The sequence below is a fragment of the Tachypleus tridentatus genome, chromosome 12 (assembly GCF_004210375.1).
Source record: "Tachypleus tridentatus isolate NWPU-2018 chromosome 12, ASM421037v1, whole genome shotgun sequence".
Taxonomy (NCBI): domain Eukaryota; kingdom Metazoa; phylum Arthropoda; class Merostomata; order Xiphosura; family Limulidae; genus Tachypleus; species Tachypleus tridentatus.
Window position 1 is genome coordinate 53,765,978 of NC_134836.1, and position 17,366 is coordinate 53,783,343.

Here is a 17,366-nt window from a genome sequence, read left to right on the forward strand (position 1 = left end):
GTTGTTACACACATCTTACTACTTGATATTGTTGTTGTTATTACACATCTTACTACTTGATATTGTTGTTGTTATTACACATCTTACTACTTGATATTGTTGTTGTTATTACACATCTTACTACTTGATATTGTTGTTGTTATTACACATCTTACTACTTGATATTGTTGTTGTTATTACACATCTTACTACTTGATATTGTTATTGTTATTACACATCTTACTACTTGATATTGTTGTTGTTATTACACAACATCTTACTACTTGATATTGTTGTTGTTATTACACATCTTACTCTTGATATTGTTATTGTTATTACACATCTTACTACTTGATATTGTTATTGTTATTACACATCTTACTACTTGATATTGTTGTTGTTATTACACATCTTACTACTTGATATTGTTGTTGTTATTACACATCTTACTACTTGATATTGTTGTTGTTATTACACATCTTACTACTTGATATTGTTGTTGTTATTACACATCTTACTACTTGATATTGTTGTTGTTATTACACATCTTACTACTTGATATTGTTGTTGTTATTACACATCTTACTACTTGATATTGTTATTGTTATTACACATCTTACTACTTGATATTGTTATTGTTATTACACATCTTACTACTTGATATTGTTGTTGTTATTACACATCTTACTACTTGATATTGTTGTTGTTATTACACATCTTACTACTTGATATTGTTATTGTTATTACACATCTTACTACTTGATATTGTTGTTGTTACTACATCTTATACTTGTTTGTTGTTGTTATTACACATCTTACTACTTGATATTGTTGTTGTTATTACACATCTTACTACTTGATATTGTTGTTGTTATTACACATCTTACTACTTGATATTGTTGTTGTTATTACACATCTTACTACTTGATATTGTTGTTGTTATTACACATCTTACTACTTGATATTGTTGTTGTTATTACACATCTTACTACTTGATATTGTTGTTGTTATTACACATCTTACTACTTGATATTGTTGTTGTTATTACACATCTTACTACTTGATATTGTTGTTGTTATTACACATCTTACTACTTGATATTGTTGTTGTTATTACACATCTTACTACTTGATATTGTTGTTGTTATTACACATCTTACTACTTGATATTGTTGTTGTTATTACACATCTTACTACTTGATATTGTTGTTGTTATTACACATCTTACTACTTGATATTGTTGTTGTTATTACACATCTTACTACTTGATATTGTTGTTGTTATTACACATCTTACTACTTGATATTGTTGTTGTTATTACACATCTTACTACTTGATATTGTTGTTGTTATTACACATCTTACTACTTGATATTGTTGTTGTTATTACACATCTTACTACTTGATATTGTTGTTGTTATTACACATCTTACTACTTGATATTGTTGTTGTTATTACACATCTTACTACTTGATATTGTTGTTGTTATTACACATCTTACTACTTGATATTGTTGTTGTTATTACACATCTTACTACTTGATATTGTTGTTGTTATTACACATCTTACTACTTGATATTGTTGTTGTTATTACACATCTTACTACTTGATATTGTTGTTGTTATTACACATCTTACTACTTGATATTGTTGTTGTTATTACACATCTTACTACTTGATATTGTTGTTGTTATTACACATCTTACTACTTGATATTGTTGTTGTTATTACACATCTTACTACTTGATATTGTTGTTGTTATTACACAACATCTTACTACTTGATATTGTTGTTGTTATTACACATCTTACTACTTGATATTGTTGTTGTTATTACACATCTTACTACTTGATATTGTTGTTGTTATTACACATCTTACTACTTGATATTGTTGTTGTTATTACACATCTTACTACTTGATATTGTTGTTGTTATTACACATCTTACTACTTGATATTGTTGTTGTTATTACACATCTTACTACTTGATATTGTTGTTGTTATTACACATCTTACTACTTGATATTGTTATTGTTATTACACATCTTACTACTTGATTGTTGTTGTACACATCTTACTACTTGATATTGTTGTTGTTATTACACATCTTACTACTTGATATTGTTGTTGTTATTACACATCTTACTACTTGATATTGTTGTTGTTATTACACATCTTACTACTTGATATTGTTGTTGTTATTACACATCTTACTACTTGATATTGTTGTTGTTATTACACATCTTACTACTTGATATTGTTGTTGTTATTACACATCTTACTACTTGATATTGTTGTTGTTATTACACATCTTACTACTTGATATTGTTGTTGTTATTACACATCTTACTACTTGATATTGTTGTTGTTATTACACATCTTACTACTTGATATTGTTGTTGTTATTACACATCTTACTACTTGATATTGTTGTTGTTATTACACAACATCTTACTACTTGATATTGTTATTACACATCTTACTACTTGATATTGTTATTGTTATTACACATCTTACTACTTGATATTGTTATTGTTATTACACATCTTACTACTTGATATTGTTGTTGTTATTACACATCTTACTACTTGATATTGTTGTTGTTATTACACATCTTACTACTTGATATTGTTATTGTTATTACACATCTTTTACTTGACTTTGTTATTGTTATTACACATCTTACTACTTGATATTGTTGTTGTTATTACACATCTTACTACTTGATATTGTTGTTGTTATTACACATCTTACTACTTGATATTGTTGTTGTTATTACACATCTTACTACTTGATATTGTTATTACACATCTTACTACTTGATATTGTTGTTGTTATTACACATCTTACTACTTGATATTGTTATTGTTATTACACATCTTACTACTTGATATTGTTGTTGTTATTACACATCTTACTACTTGATGATTACACATCTTACTACTTGATATTGTTGTTGTTATTACACATCTTACTACTTGATATTGTTGTTGTTATTACACATCTTACTACTTGATATTGTTGTTGTTATTACACATCTTACTACTTGATATTGTTATTGTTATTACACATCTTACTACTTGATATTGTTGTTGTTATTACACATCTTACTACTTGATATTGTTATTACACATCTTACTACTTGATATTGTTATTGTTATTACACATCTTACTACTTGATATTGTTGTTGTTATTACACAACATCTTACTACTTGATATTGTTGTTGTTATTACACATCTTACTACTTGATATTGTTATTGTTATTACACATCTTACTACTTGATATTGTTATTGTCATTACACATCTTACTACTTGATATTGTTATTACACATCTTACTACTTGATATTGTTATTGTCATTACACATCTTACTACTTGATATTGTTATTGTTATTACACAACATCTTACTACTTGATATTGTTATTGTTATTACACATCTTACTACTTGATATTGTTGTTGTTATTACACATCTTACTACTTGATATTGTTGTTGTCATTACACATCTTACTACTTGATATTGTTATTACACATCTTACTACTTGATATTGTTATTGTCATTACACATCTTACTACTTGATATTGTTGTTGTTATTACACATCTTACTACTTGATATTGTTGTTGTTATTACACATCTTACTACTTGATATTGTTATTGTTATTACACATCTTACTACTTGATATTGTTGTTGTTATTACACGTCTTACTACTTGATATTGTTATTGTTATTACACAACATCTTACTACTTGATATTGTTATTGTTATTACACATCTTACTACTTGATATTGTTATTGTCATTACACATCTTACTACTTGATATTGTTATTACACATCTTACTACTTGATATTGTTATTGTCATTACACATCTTACTACTTGATATTGTTGTTGTTATTACACATCTTACTTCTTGATATTGTTATTGTTATTACACATCTTACTACTTGATATTGTTGTTGTTATTACACATATTACTACTTGATATTGTTATTGTAATTACACAACATCTTACTACTTGATATTGTTATTGTTATTACACATCTTACTACTTGATATTGTTATTGTCATTACACATGTTACTACTTGATATTGTAATTACACATCTTACTACTTGATATTGTTATTGTCATTACACATCTTACTACTTGATATTGTTATTGTTATTACACATCTTACTACTTGATATTCTTATTGTCATTAGACATCTTACTACTTGATATTGTTATTACACCTCTTACTACTTGATATTGTTATTGTTATTACACATCTTACTACTTGATATTGTAATTGTTATTACACATCTTACTACTTGATATTGTTATTGTTATTACACATCTTACTACTTGATATTGTTATTGTTATTACACATCTTACTACTTGATATTGTTATTACACATCTTACTACTTGATATTGTTATTGTCATTACACATCTTACAACTTGATATTGTTATTGTTATTACACAACATCTTACTACTTGATATTGTTATTGTCATTACACATCTTACTACTTGATATTGTTATTGTTATTACACATCTTACTACTTGATATTGTTGTTGTAATTACACATCTTACTACTTGATATTGTTATTGTTATTACACAACATCTTACTACTTGATATTGTTATTGTTATTACACATCTTACTACTTGATATTGTTGTTGTTGTTACACATATTACTACTTGATATTGTAATTACACATCTTACTACTTGATATTGTTATTGTCATTACACATCTTACTACTTGATATTGTTATTGTTATTACACATCTTACTACTTGATATTGTTATTGTCATTAGACATCTTACTACTTGATATTGTTATTACACCTCTTACTACTTGATATTGTTATTGTTATTACACATCTTACTACTTGATATTGTAATTGTTATTACACATCTTACTACTTGATATTGTTATTGTTATTACACATCTTACTACTTGATATTGTTATTACACATCTTACTACTTGATATTGTTATTGTCATTACACATCTTACAACTTGATATTGTTGTTGTTATTACACAACATCTTACTACTTGATATTGTTATTGTCATTACACATCTTACTACTTGATATTGTTATTGTTATTACACATCTTACTACTTGATATTGTTATTGTTATTACACATCTTACTACTTGATATTGTTATTGTTATTACACATCTTACTACTTGATATTGTTATTGTTGTTACACATCTTACTACTTGATATTGTTATTGTTATTACACAACATCTTACTACTTGATATTGTTATTGTTATTACACATCTTACTACTTGATATTGTTGTTGTTATTACACATCTTACTACTTGATATTGTTATTGTCATTACAGATCTTACTACTTGATATTGTTTTTACACATCTTACTACTTGATATTGTTATTGTCATTACACATCTTACTACTTGATATTGTTGTTGTTATTACACATCTTACTACTTGATATTGTTATTGTTATTACACATCTTACTACTTGATATTGTTGTTGTTATTACACATCTTACTACTTGATATTGTTATTGTTATTACACAACATCTTACTACTTGATATTGTTATTGTTATTACACATCTTACTACTTGATATTGTTATTGTCATTACACATCTTACTACTTGATATTGTTATTACACATCTTACTACTTGATATTGTTATTACACATCTTACTACTAGATATTGTTATTGTTATTACACAACATCTTACTACTTGTTATTGTCATTACACATCTTACTACTTGACATTGTTATTGTCATTACACATCTTACTACTTGATATTGTTATTACACATCTTACTACTTGATATTGTTATTGTCATTACACATCTTACTACTTGATATTGTTGTTGTTATTACACATCTTACTACTTGATATTGTTATTGTTATTACACATCTTACTACTTGATATTGTTGTTGTTATTACACATCTTACTACTTGATATTGTTATTGTTATTACACATCTTACTACTTGATATTGTTGTTGTTATTACACATCTTACTACTTGATATTGTTATTGTTATTACACAACATCTTACTACTTGATATTGTTATTGTTATTACACATCTTACTATTTGATATTGTTATTGTCATTACACATCTTACTACTTGATATTGTTATTACACATCTTACTACTTGATATTGTTATTGTTATTACACATCTTACTACTTGATATTGTTATTGTCATTACACATCTTACTACTTGATATTGTTATTGTTATTACACATCTTACTACTTGATATTGTTATTGTCATTACACATCTTACTACTTGATATTGTTATTGTCATTACACATCTTACTACTTGATATTGTTATTACACCTCTTACTACTTGATATTGTTATTGTTATTACACATCTTACTACTTGATATTGTAATTGTTATTACACATCTTACTACTTGATATTGTTATTGTTATTACACATCTTACTACTTGATATTGTTATTACACATCTTACTACTTGATATTGTTATTGTTATTACAAATCTTACTACTTGATATTGTTATTACACATCTTACTATTTGATATTGTTATTGTCATTACACATCTTACTACTTGATATTGTTATTGTTATTACACAACATTTTACTACTTGATATTGTTATTGTCATTACACATCTTACTACTTGATATTGTTATTGTTATTACACATCTTACTACTTGATATTGTTATTGTCATTACATATCTTACTACTTGATATTGTTATTACACATCTTACTACTTGATATTGTTATTACACATCTTACTACTTGATATTGTTATTGTTATTACACATCTTACTACTTGATATTGTTATTACACATATTAATACTTGATATTGTTATTGTCATTACACATCTTACTACTTGATATTGTTATTGTTATTACACATCTTACTACTTGATATTGTTGTTGTTATTACACATCTTACTACTTGATATTGTTATTGTTATTACACATCTTACTACTTGATATTGTTGTTGTTATTACACATCTTACTACTTGATATTGTTATTGTTATTACACATCTTACTACTTGATATTGTTATTGTTATTACACATCTTACTACTTGATATTGTTATTGTTATTACACATCGTACTACTTGATATTGTTATTGTTATTACACAACATCTTACTACTTGATATTGTTGTTGTTATTACACATCTTACTACTTGATATTGTTGTTGTTATTACACATCTTACTACTTGATATTGTTGTTGTTATTACACATCTTACTACTTGATATTGTTGTTGTTATTACACATCTTGATGTTGTGTTTTTCGTTACACACCTTTCTACTTTACATGATATTTTACCATCAACAACAGTTTTCAGCTTGTTGTTTCGTGATATACTTTATTTTTAAAAGATTTCTTGTCATTTAACCTAGATTCCTTCCATTCTCTGTCCACTAGAATACCTCATTATATAACACTTGGTATCCATTTTGTTACTACATCTTTCATTTCCTAATCACCAGTTGGTCACAATATTTTTGATATTTTTGCTGTTGCTCCTCTACGTTTTATACCTTATTGCTCTACATATATTTTTAATCTGTTTATTTTTACCCTAGTTTAACTTTGACGTCTCTCTCCTTTATATCGCTTAATAAAGAAATATTACCGTATAAAAATTGTTTGACTTTTTGTATTTTCCCTACACTTTATCTTCTTCCTTCATCATGGTTTAATCATTGACGTTTTTTGTTTATTTTCACATTATCTTTGATATCTTATGTTCCTCAGTGGCTCAGCGTTACATCTGTAGTAACTTTGTTTTCTTCTTCAGATTATATTTGATATCTAATGTCTCTCAGTGTCTCGGTGATACACCTGTACTGACGTATGTTTTCTTCACATTAGTGTTTAGTTAGTTTTCTAAACAGATTAAATATATTATTGGCTATTTTTCTGGGGGCGGACATGGTGCGTGATTGGTGTACCGAAGTGTGAATCGTGAAGAGACCACGATTGCCACAAAATTGCACTTCTCATTTTGAGGCAAGAGATGTGTTATAAGAGGGCCCGGCATGGCCAAGCGTGTTAAGGCGAGCGACTCGTAATCTGAGGGTCGCGGGTTCGCATCCCGGTCGCGCCAAACATTCTCGACCTTTTAGCCGTGGGGGCGTTATAATGTGACGGTCAATCCCACTAGTCGTTGGTAAAAGAGTAGCCCAAGAGTTGGCGGTGGGTGATATGACTAGCTGCCTTCCCTCTAGCCTTACATTGCGAAATTAGGGACGGCTAGCACAGATAGCCCTCGAGTAGCTTTGTACGAAATTCCAAAACAAACAAACAAACGTGTTATAAGAGTGAGGATCTAATTTCAATATGCGATTAAAGATTATAAAGAGTCAGCGGTGGGTGAATTTTTTACCGGTTATTTCTCCTCTGGTTTATCAATTGAAGTTTAAGGGCATCTTACAAAGAAAGCGTGAAAATAGTAAATAAATATACCTTTTATTCAAATAACTGCTCGCCTATAGTACATACTTTTTTAAGATAGCATTTAAGAGTGGGCTAACTTCTACGACTATGCTTGAAGTAACTGTGTTCTACAGTTTTCAGTGAATCTCGTATTTCTAAGCTAATTCATTATTTCTTATAAGCACCCGTCTAATGGTTTATACGTAAAATTACTTTTCAATGGTTTTTATAATATATTATAATTTTAAGACAAAGTACAACTTCACGTTTTCCAATTTCATAAAATCTATGAATGTAGCGTTGTAACACCCTTAATATTTTTTTCACGACCAAGTGTTGTCAATTTTGAGGCGTAGTTGCCACATTTCTCAATATTCCATCTCCACGTGGGTAGCCACAAATACAATGTGGTACTAATCTTAAGTACACTCATTCTTGAACGTATGCTCTTATTTAAATTTGTCATTAACGTTACGAGTTTAAGCGTTGACAACGATGGCCGTACATTATGAAGTTACATGTCAAACTCATATTCCGAACTTTTAATAAAACTAAACTTCTAATGAAGTAAAATTAATACAAAACTACTCTGAACATTAATACCATTATCATTTCAATATTTCATATTAATCCCTACCATCTTACTCAAAATATTTTGTAATAGTAAATTCAGAAACTTCATCAGTATGTTAGATGCATAATGTTAATAACAATTAATGAGGACTTTATGAATTATAATCTTTCAAAACAAGTTCTCGTAACAATTTAAAGGTTCACAAAGTGACCAACGCTTAAATTAAATTTCAAAATTTCTTTTCCATTAGGACCAGGAAAAAACAAACACCCTAAAAAAAAACAGCAAATGAAAGTCAGAGTCACTTAAACAGTTGTGTTTTTAGACTACAAAAAGCGCGAGAAACTTTTGAAAATGAACAGATGGTCCAAAATTATGAATGAATTTTTTTTTTTGCTGGAGCAAAACGTACTTGAAAGTGCTGTGCAGGCAATGAACCATCTTTGTTCAAACGTTTGCTATGAGAATGTTTTTAGTAACGGCTTTGTGTTCAGCGCTGTAATCCAATTATACATTAAGTTAGCGAAATAGAGCGAATGATTCTTTTACCGATGGACGAGGATGGATAAATGTAAAGTGTTACAACATTATGGTTAATTCCCTACACATAAGAATAGCACATGCTCTAACTAGAGGTTCGACAACATATGTATTGTGTGGTTAAGTCTGATTTCCCCACTTGACCGAAATGGAATAAAGCTGGAAATAAGTAAATAAGTTCAATATCCAAAGATGGATGAAGAGGTCCAGCAAAACATGTATACACAGGACGAAAAAAAAGGTATTTTTCTAATCGTTGTGAGTCCAAAATAAATTTGAATAAGATTGAAAGAGTTAATCTTTATATACATATTACCATAATATTAACTCCACCAGAGTGCTTTTGTCACCTAGGTCACTTGGTCAATACATGAGTATAGGTAAGGACGTATTCTCTAGGTAATTTTTTTATTTCTTCAGTATTACTGATACAAGAGAATATTTCTTTTAAATTTCTAATAGTAGAGAAGTCTATACATTCAAAAACTAAACGTTAATTGTACTGTACACGTTGACGTAAATGTGTAAAGTCTGGTGAATAAGCCCGTTAACCTATGATCCAAAGACAATGTAGCTATTCGACATGTACAAATGTCCTTGTTCTACCTGTGCTGTTGTATATTTGTTTTAAAAACATAAAAATCCAGGTGGACAAGACATGTATTTAGTCAAAAGTAATTGTTTTGATTCAGTTTTTTTAAAATGACCAGTGATGTTGAACTTTTGTAAACTCTTGACCTATGATCTTTTACCAAAGTCTTGGTGTTGTTTATTTTTACCTCGAAGCTCAGCGGCAAATCAAGAACTTTATAAAGGTAAAAAACTGGGTTTTGATACTCTTGGTGAGAACAGTACAGATAGCCCGCAGTGCTTGATAGAAAGCAAACAACAACAATCTTGTTAAAAAGGCCAACAGACATTCTCTTTTTTGTCAAAATGTTTTTTTGAGTACTATGGTTCTCTATCGTAACGACAATTTCATTTTGTCCACGATGACGTTACTACCGATTGGATTGAGTTATGGCTAATGATTTCTGTGGTGTCTTAAATGCTTTATTATACAAATATTTCCACTTCCATGAAGGCTTCATTCTTCAAAATGGTATGATTTTGATTCGCCATCATTTACAATTTTGCTCGTAACTTTGGTGACATGGTACTGCATTGTTTGTTTTGTTTTAGAATTTCGCACAAAGCTACTCGAGGGCTATCTGTGCTAGCCGTCCCTAATTTAGTGTAAGACTAGAGGGAAGGCAGCTAGTCATCACCACCCACCGCCAACTCTTGGGCTACTCTTTTACCAACGAATAGTGGGATTGACCGTTACATTATAACACCCCCACGGCTGAAAGGGCGAGCATGTTTGGCGCGACTGGGATGCAAACCCGCGACCTTTGGATTACGAGTCGCACGCCTTAACACGCTTGGCCATGCCGGGCCGGTACTGCATTAACAAACGCAAGTCATTTTCACACGGTGCGATTAAATTCATATACTTATTAGTTCAAAGTAGCTAAAATATTTTGACTACCTTTCTCTCCATATAGAATCAAAGCCAGTAGTGGCCTAGTGGTCAGCATGCCGAACTGTGAATCCTCTAGCCATGATAACGTACTCTGAGACCATAGATGTGCTATATGGGTGACGATCAAAGATCATAGATGTAATATATGTGCAAATTGCCAAGACGTACATTAAGAACTGGCAGTGGTTCATTTTGCCTCAATGCCTTTTCTTTGATCTATCAGTTCACAGTCAGGGTGTATGGGCGTGTTTGGCGTTTTATGGCGCAAAGTGACTAGGCTACCTGCGTCAAACATCCGGCACAGTTCGGGACAGCCAGCACTTGTATTGATGTATATTTGGAATAATTTTATTTGTTCAAAGTATTGTATTTCTGAACTCTCAAACAACTTTATTTACAAATCGTCTTAATAAATTACCAGTTTCCTGTTATTGTATGAGAGGTAACGTGATTTGGTTGTTTACATATTTTTTTGGTTTCGCATACATTGTGGTTTACAGCGCATTTACTCGAAAAAATGATGCTATAATATGTAAGTACTAAGTGAGATTGGAAAAAAATAGGAAGCTTGCCATAATCCTAGAAAACTGGATCAGGAGTTTTGTGTATATGATGGACTTTTTTTATGGAATAGTTGTTGTTGTTTAACAAACTATTTATCAGATAAATGTTTTATTTTGATTACACAGTTAAAAAAGTTCACACATACTTTTAATTCTATAAATAAAAACGTTTGCAAGAATAGAGTCTGTAAGACAGACACGTTTGTTTGTTGTTTTAAGTACCATAGAAATGGAGTTTATAAGCTCTCGAGATTACTACCGTTACACCGAGAGGCCATTTATCAGGAGAATATATGATTTTTAATCTTTAACCCAGGGTTTTTATAGGGGGTAATATTAACATGGGAAAAATTTAAGGACTATGAGTGTGAGAATTGTGTTTTATCTGTTCATGGTATAGTGTGCGTTTGTTTGTTTTGAATTTCGCGCAAAGTTACACGTGAGCTATCTGCGCTAACAGTTCTTTACTTATAGCAAAGCCACATCGGGCTATTTGCTGGGTCCATCGAGGGGAATCGAACCCCTGATTTTAGCATTATAAAGCTGAAGACATACCGCTGTACTAGCGGGGGGACTATCTGCGCTAACCGTCCCTATCTTAGCAGTATAAGACTAGAGGGAAGGCAACTAGTCATCATCACCCACCGCCAACTCTTGGGCTACTCTTTTACCAACGCATAGTGGGATTGACCATCACATCATCCTGGATTCTGATGCATCCTTGGCAATTCTTCGGCATATTTAGCTGGTGACACCCATCTCTTCTCTAGGCTGAAAGGCGGATTGCGAGGATGTTTGGTGTGTTCCGCGGAGGCCATGATGCCTTGAGGTATATTTATAATACATTCGTGTTAACCTGGTTTCTTTGTTTGTTTTGAATTTCACGCAAAGCTACACCAGGGCGCGTTACCCTAATTTAGCAGATTACATCACCATCCACTCCCAACTCTTGGGCTAGTCGAATGCCTTAACCATCTGGCCATGCTGGGCCTAAAACTGAACTGGAAACGCGTTTTGTTTACGTGAAAGTTTGTTGCTTTGATGAACATGTAACGTATGCTTAGATTTATTTCTATTTTAACTCAACCATCTGTAACATACGTCAGCGGTAAACCGGGTTTGTGCTACTGTGTGATATTAATTAAGCCTTGACGTACTTTTAATATTATTAATCATTATTTCCGCTAGGTCAGTTCGACTTAAACTCCGTTTACAAATGAGCGGATGATAATTATCAAATTTCAAAATATTTCCTGAATTAAAAATTGACTGTCAGTATATTTCAACAGTCCAGCAAAAGAAAGTTCTATGATTGTTGTGTTGCTAACGGTACTCAAGGGCGTCTATGTAGGAATACCTTTTGCTAGTGAATACCTTATTAAACATGAAAAACACGCATTAAATATTAAATTAATTTAATATTGTTCAATTTTTGTCTCTCTTTTATTTAATGCTCAAATTATTTAGCATTTGTTTTCGTATATTTAAATGGATTTTTTTTTTTCGTCATACTTGGAGCAAATGAGGTAAATATTAACACATACATAAAATATTTAACTATTGTCTCTGCTCTGTAGTTAATCTGTAGTACCCCAAAATAATTTTGGTAAATATAAATGCGAAGAGAGACATGACAAGATACCTGAATATTAGTTCATATGCTTCAGTTACTCAGCAATGAGAGAGGGCTTGTGTAACTTATTTGTTTTTCTTTGTTGTTGTTTTTTTTATTTTGCGCAAAGCTACACGAGGACTATCTGCGCTAGCCGTCCCTAATTTAGCAGTGTAAGACTACGGGGAAGGCAGCTAGTCTCCATCCACCCACCGCCAAGTCTTGGGCTACTTTTTTACCAACGAATAGTGGGATTGACCGTCATATTGTAACGCCCTCACGGCTGAAAGGGCGAGCATGTTTGGATTCGAACCCTCAACCCTCAGATTACGAGTCGAACACCGTAACCACAAGCCATGCCGGGCCAAAAAGGGGCAAAGGAAGAGAAAGATGAAATAACTCCCAAAGAATGTTTGTTTGTTTGTTTTCTGAATTTCGCGCAAAGCTACTCGAGGTCTATCTGCGCTAGCCGTCCCTAATTTAGCAGTGTAAGACTAGAGGGAAGGCAGCTAGTCATCACCACCCACCGCCAACTCTTGGGCTACTCTTTTACCAACGCATAGTGGGATTGACCGTCACATTATAACGTCCCCACGGCTGAAAGGGCGAGCATGTTTAGCGCGACGGGGATGCGAACCCGCGACCCTCAGATTACGAGTCGCACGCCTTAACACGCTTGGCCATGCCGGGCCATGATGAAATGAGTAAAATGACTTTGTTTTCCACAATCAGAGATTAAATTCTGCGACATTGACGTGGTGACTAAGAAGTGCATGTGGGAAACGGTCATAGTAATGTAGACACAGGAAGATGTGTAAAGATAAATACACAATGAATAAAAACGTGAAGGACATTAAAGGGTTTTAAATAAGTTTTAATCCAGACAGTTATGGTTTGGGGAACAACAATATATATGTTAAATATTGAGCTGTCCATTGGAATACCTTATGTATGCCCACCGCAATAATTTAGCCCCGAACTTTCCATAAGTCCTCGAGCTCACCACTGGGCCACTGAGGAGTAATGTCGCGAAAAACTATGTACGTGAATTATAACACCATAAAATAAAATTAACTTTAATGAGGGATATATGTCATAAAATGTTATAATAGAGAAAAACTACAATAGAAAATAAAATTCTTGATACTTTCTTCTTTTTTTTGTAATTTTACGTCATAATATGAAAGCTAAAAATAATTCTTTAGTGTTGTTCTCAATTATATGTTCGTTGTTAAAGCTGACATTTCGTCTATTATATGTTTCACTAGTTTATTTTTAATCATTCTGTCACGGGTCATATTTTAAGATATGATCAACTGAAAACATTCTGACATATTAAGTGATAATCAATTATGATTTATCAATTGTCAATTTATACATTGCGTTTTCCTGCCTTTTAACATGCCTTTTTAGAAAACGTTGCAGTTGCCGGTGGAAAGATGACTCTACCTTGTAATATTACACCCATATTATCAGATGACAGAGCCGTTTTGGTCCTCTGGTATAAAGACGACTTTTCTAAGCCAGTTTACAGCTTAGATTCGAGAAAAGGAGAGATATCCCAGGCACGACATGCCACAAGTGAGACCTTCACTGGACGAGCCTATTTCAGTACAGTCGACAGACCAGCAGTTCTTGTCTTGGAGCCTTTGGTGCCAGAGGACGAGGGCCGCTATAGATGTAGAGTAGACTTTGAGCGGGAGAGGACTAGACATAGCGAATTTTATCTTGTGGTGATTGGTTGGTAGCTGAAGTGTATTGTTTTCATTTGTTTCTGCTTCTATAATGTCATATGTTCTTCATTTGGCTGGTAACCACAATTAATGACATTCATAATTTAAGCAAGGGCAATTTAAGACAAGAAGTAACTAAAGCTCATCAGAGCTGGTCATAAAATTCGTGAAATCATTGTTTAGGTAAATAAAGTAGCAGAAACGTACATTATTGTTTTTTTTTCTGTACTTACACTAGAATTAAAAGAATTTATGTGTCATTTCCACAGAATGTTTAATATGATACAAGCAACATCTGAGACTGTCTTCTAATATCAAAACCAATTCTAACTCTTAAATAATCATTTATACTGCAGACTGTTGAATACAAATACACTAAATATTACGAAACAGAATAAAAATGACAAGTATTTTGTTTTACTCAGTAATCGTTAAACAGAGATAAACGAGAGAGAGAGAGGGTACAAAACGTCATTAAAGACGAGAAAAGTTGTTTTAATTTGTTATGTTTGTCCTTTCATTTCTTATTGCTGACGAAAAGGAATCACGCTTTGAGTCATGTTGTAGGATGTTCACATGTTCCTTCCAAACCGTTTTGTCAGTTCGTATCTTGAACACGAAATGACATTCTGTTCCTTATATCTGTGTTTGTTGTTTACTGCTACTCTTTTAACTCTTTAATACTCTCACTTTTAACTCTTAAAACATCCTTTTTTTTTTTTTTTTACAGTCATTTACAAGATGTTTTCATTAAAATAAGTACTTGTTATATTTATTGTCTTAATTAGTGTTTACTGTAATTCCACCGGGGATTAAAAGTAACGTGCTAATAATTGAAAATTCGTGTCTTGATGATAATAAAAGTTTTTGCTTAATTTATCAAAAATATTATTCAGGAGTGTGATATCAAAGACACTTTTTTGTTTGTTTCTGGTTCAGTGCCTCCTAAAAGACTACAGATTACAGACGAGCGAGGCGATAGTGTTCAGAGTCTAATAGGTCCTTACAACGAAGGAGATCGTCTCACGTTGACGTGTCATGTTGAAGGAGGTATGGAGAACTATATGACATTAAAGCTGAAACTTAACAAGTTTGAATTACTGATTGCAATCTTATGAAAGCTGATGAGAGGAAAACTCGACACAACTGTGACGTCACAAGGTTGAAAAATTGTTGTCGTGATTTGCAAAATATAATGACTTTTATTATCACATAATTAAAAATTTACCAAATGAAATAAGAATTTTCAAACATTTTCTAATTTGCTAAAAATAAGATTATTGCACCGATGGCTCATCCTATAGGCATATAACACTAAAATTCTGAGCTCGATCCAGGTGATGAGCAAGACAGAGATAGCCCGTTGTGTAGCTTTCTGTTTAACAGCATGTAAACAAATGACAATAATAGAATTAGAAAAATATTATTTATCCGTACATAAACATTCCTTTTTTTAACATTTATTATTTCAAAACTGGGAATATTTTCCTATTACTTGGCACGACTTTGCTTAGTAAAAAGGGAAGACCAATTAATGTTGGGTTTAATATAGTAATGTTTATTAGATTACATTTTAACTAATATATTACAATAGTTTACAAGAACAATAGATTTCCAACCATCAATTAGCTAAACAAAGTATTAAAGTACTTTGGCAACCTGAAATTAATTAAATTAGACTTTTGGTAATTAAAGGTGTTTCGCGTGACTGTGCACACGAACTCTTTTTTAAACTTCTTGTTTTAACAGGTAAGTAGTTAACTTCTGGCAGCATTATGGTAAGTAATCGTGCAGCAACTCAGCATCCAGTTTTTCTCAGTTCATTAGAAATAAGTTGGTATCACCTGGACGTGACATTATCTTCAGTGTTGGTTTTTATATGTATAAAACCAAGTTTGTATTAGTAATGTCTTGGTTTGTTTTGGATTGGAAATCTGAAATCACAAAACGTAATAAAGAAATGATCAAAATAGTACTGCCTCTTATAGCTAGCCCTCTCTGTAGCTTCATTTGTTTTGAATTTCGCGCAAAGCTACACGAGGTCTATCGGCGGTAGCCGTCCATAATTTAGCAGTGTAAGACTAGAGGGAAGGCAGCTAGTCATCACCAACCACTGGTCCAACTCTCGGGCTACTCTTTTACCACCGAATAGTGGGATTTACCGTAACATTATAACGCCCCCACGGCTGAAAGGGCGATTATGTTTGGTGTGACGGGGATTCGAACCCGCGACCCTCGGATTACGAATCGAGTGCCGTAACCATCCAGCTATGCCGGGCCGATAGTAATGTCTTATGACATTGTTTTCATTGATTATCCAATAGGTTCTATTTGTGGTTTATGCGTAAGTTTACAAATTAACGATATTAAAAAGCAGTTTAATGACCTAAGGATATTTAATTGTTGTATTTGCTAA

At 31.7% G+C, this 17,366-nt stretch overlaps 1 protein-coding gene across 1 annotated transcript in view; it reads left to right on the forward strand.

Moving 5' to 3' along the window:
- The window catches only part of LOC143233347 (neural cell adhesion molecule 2-like), a 132,147-nt gene that overhangs the window by 59,573 nt on the left and 55,208 nt on the right, over positions 1–17,366 (forward strand). Inside the window, exons 2-3 of the mRNA XM_076469506.1 lie at positions 14,631–14,957; positions 15,890–16,000. Of these exons, the coding sequence (XP_076325621.1) occupies positions 14,631–14,957; positions 15,890–16,000 (438 nt within the window). The remainder of the gene's footprint in view (positions 1–14,630; positions 14,958–15,889; positions 16,001–17,366) is intronic.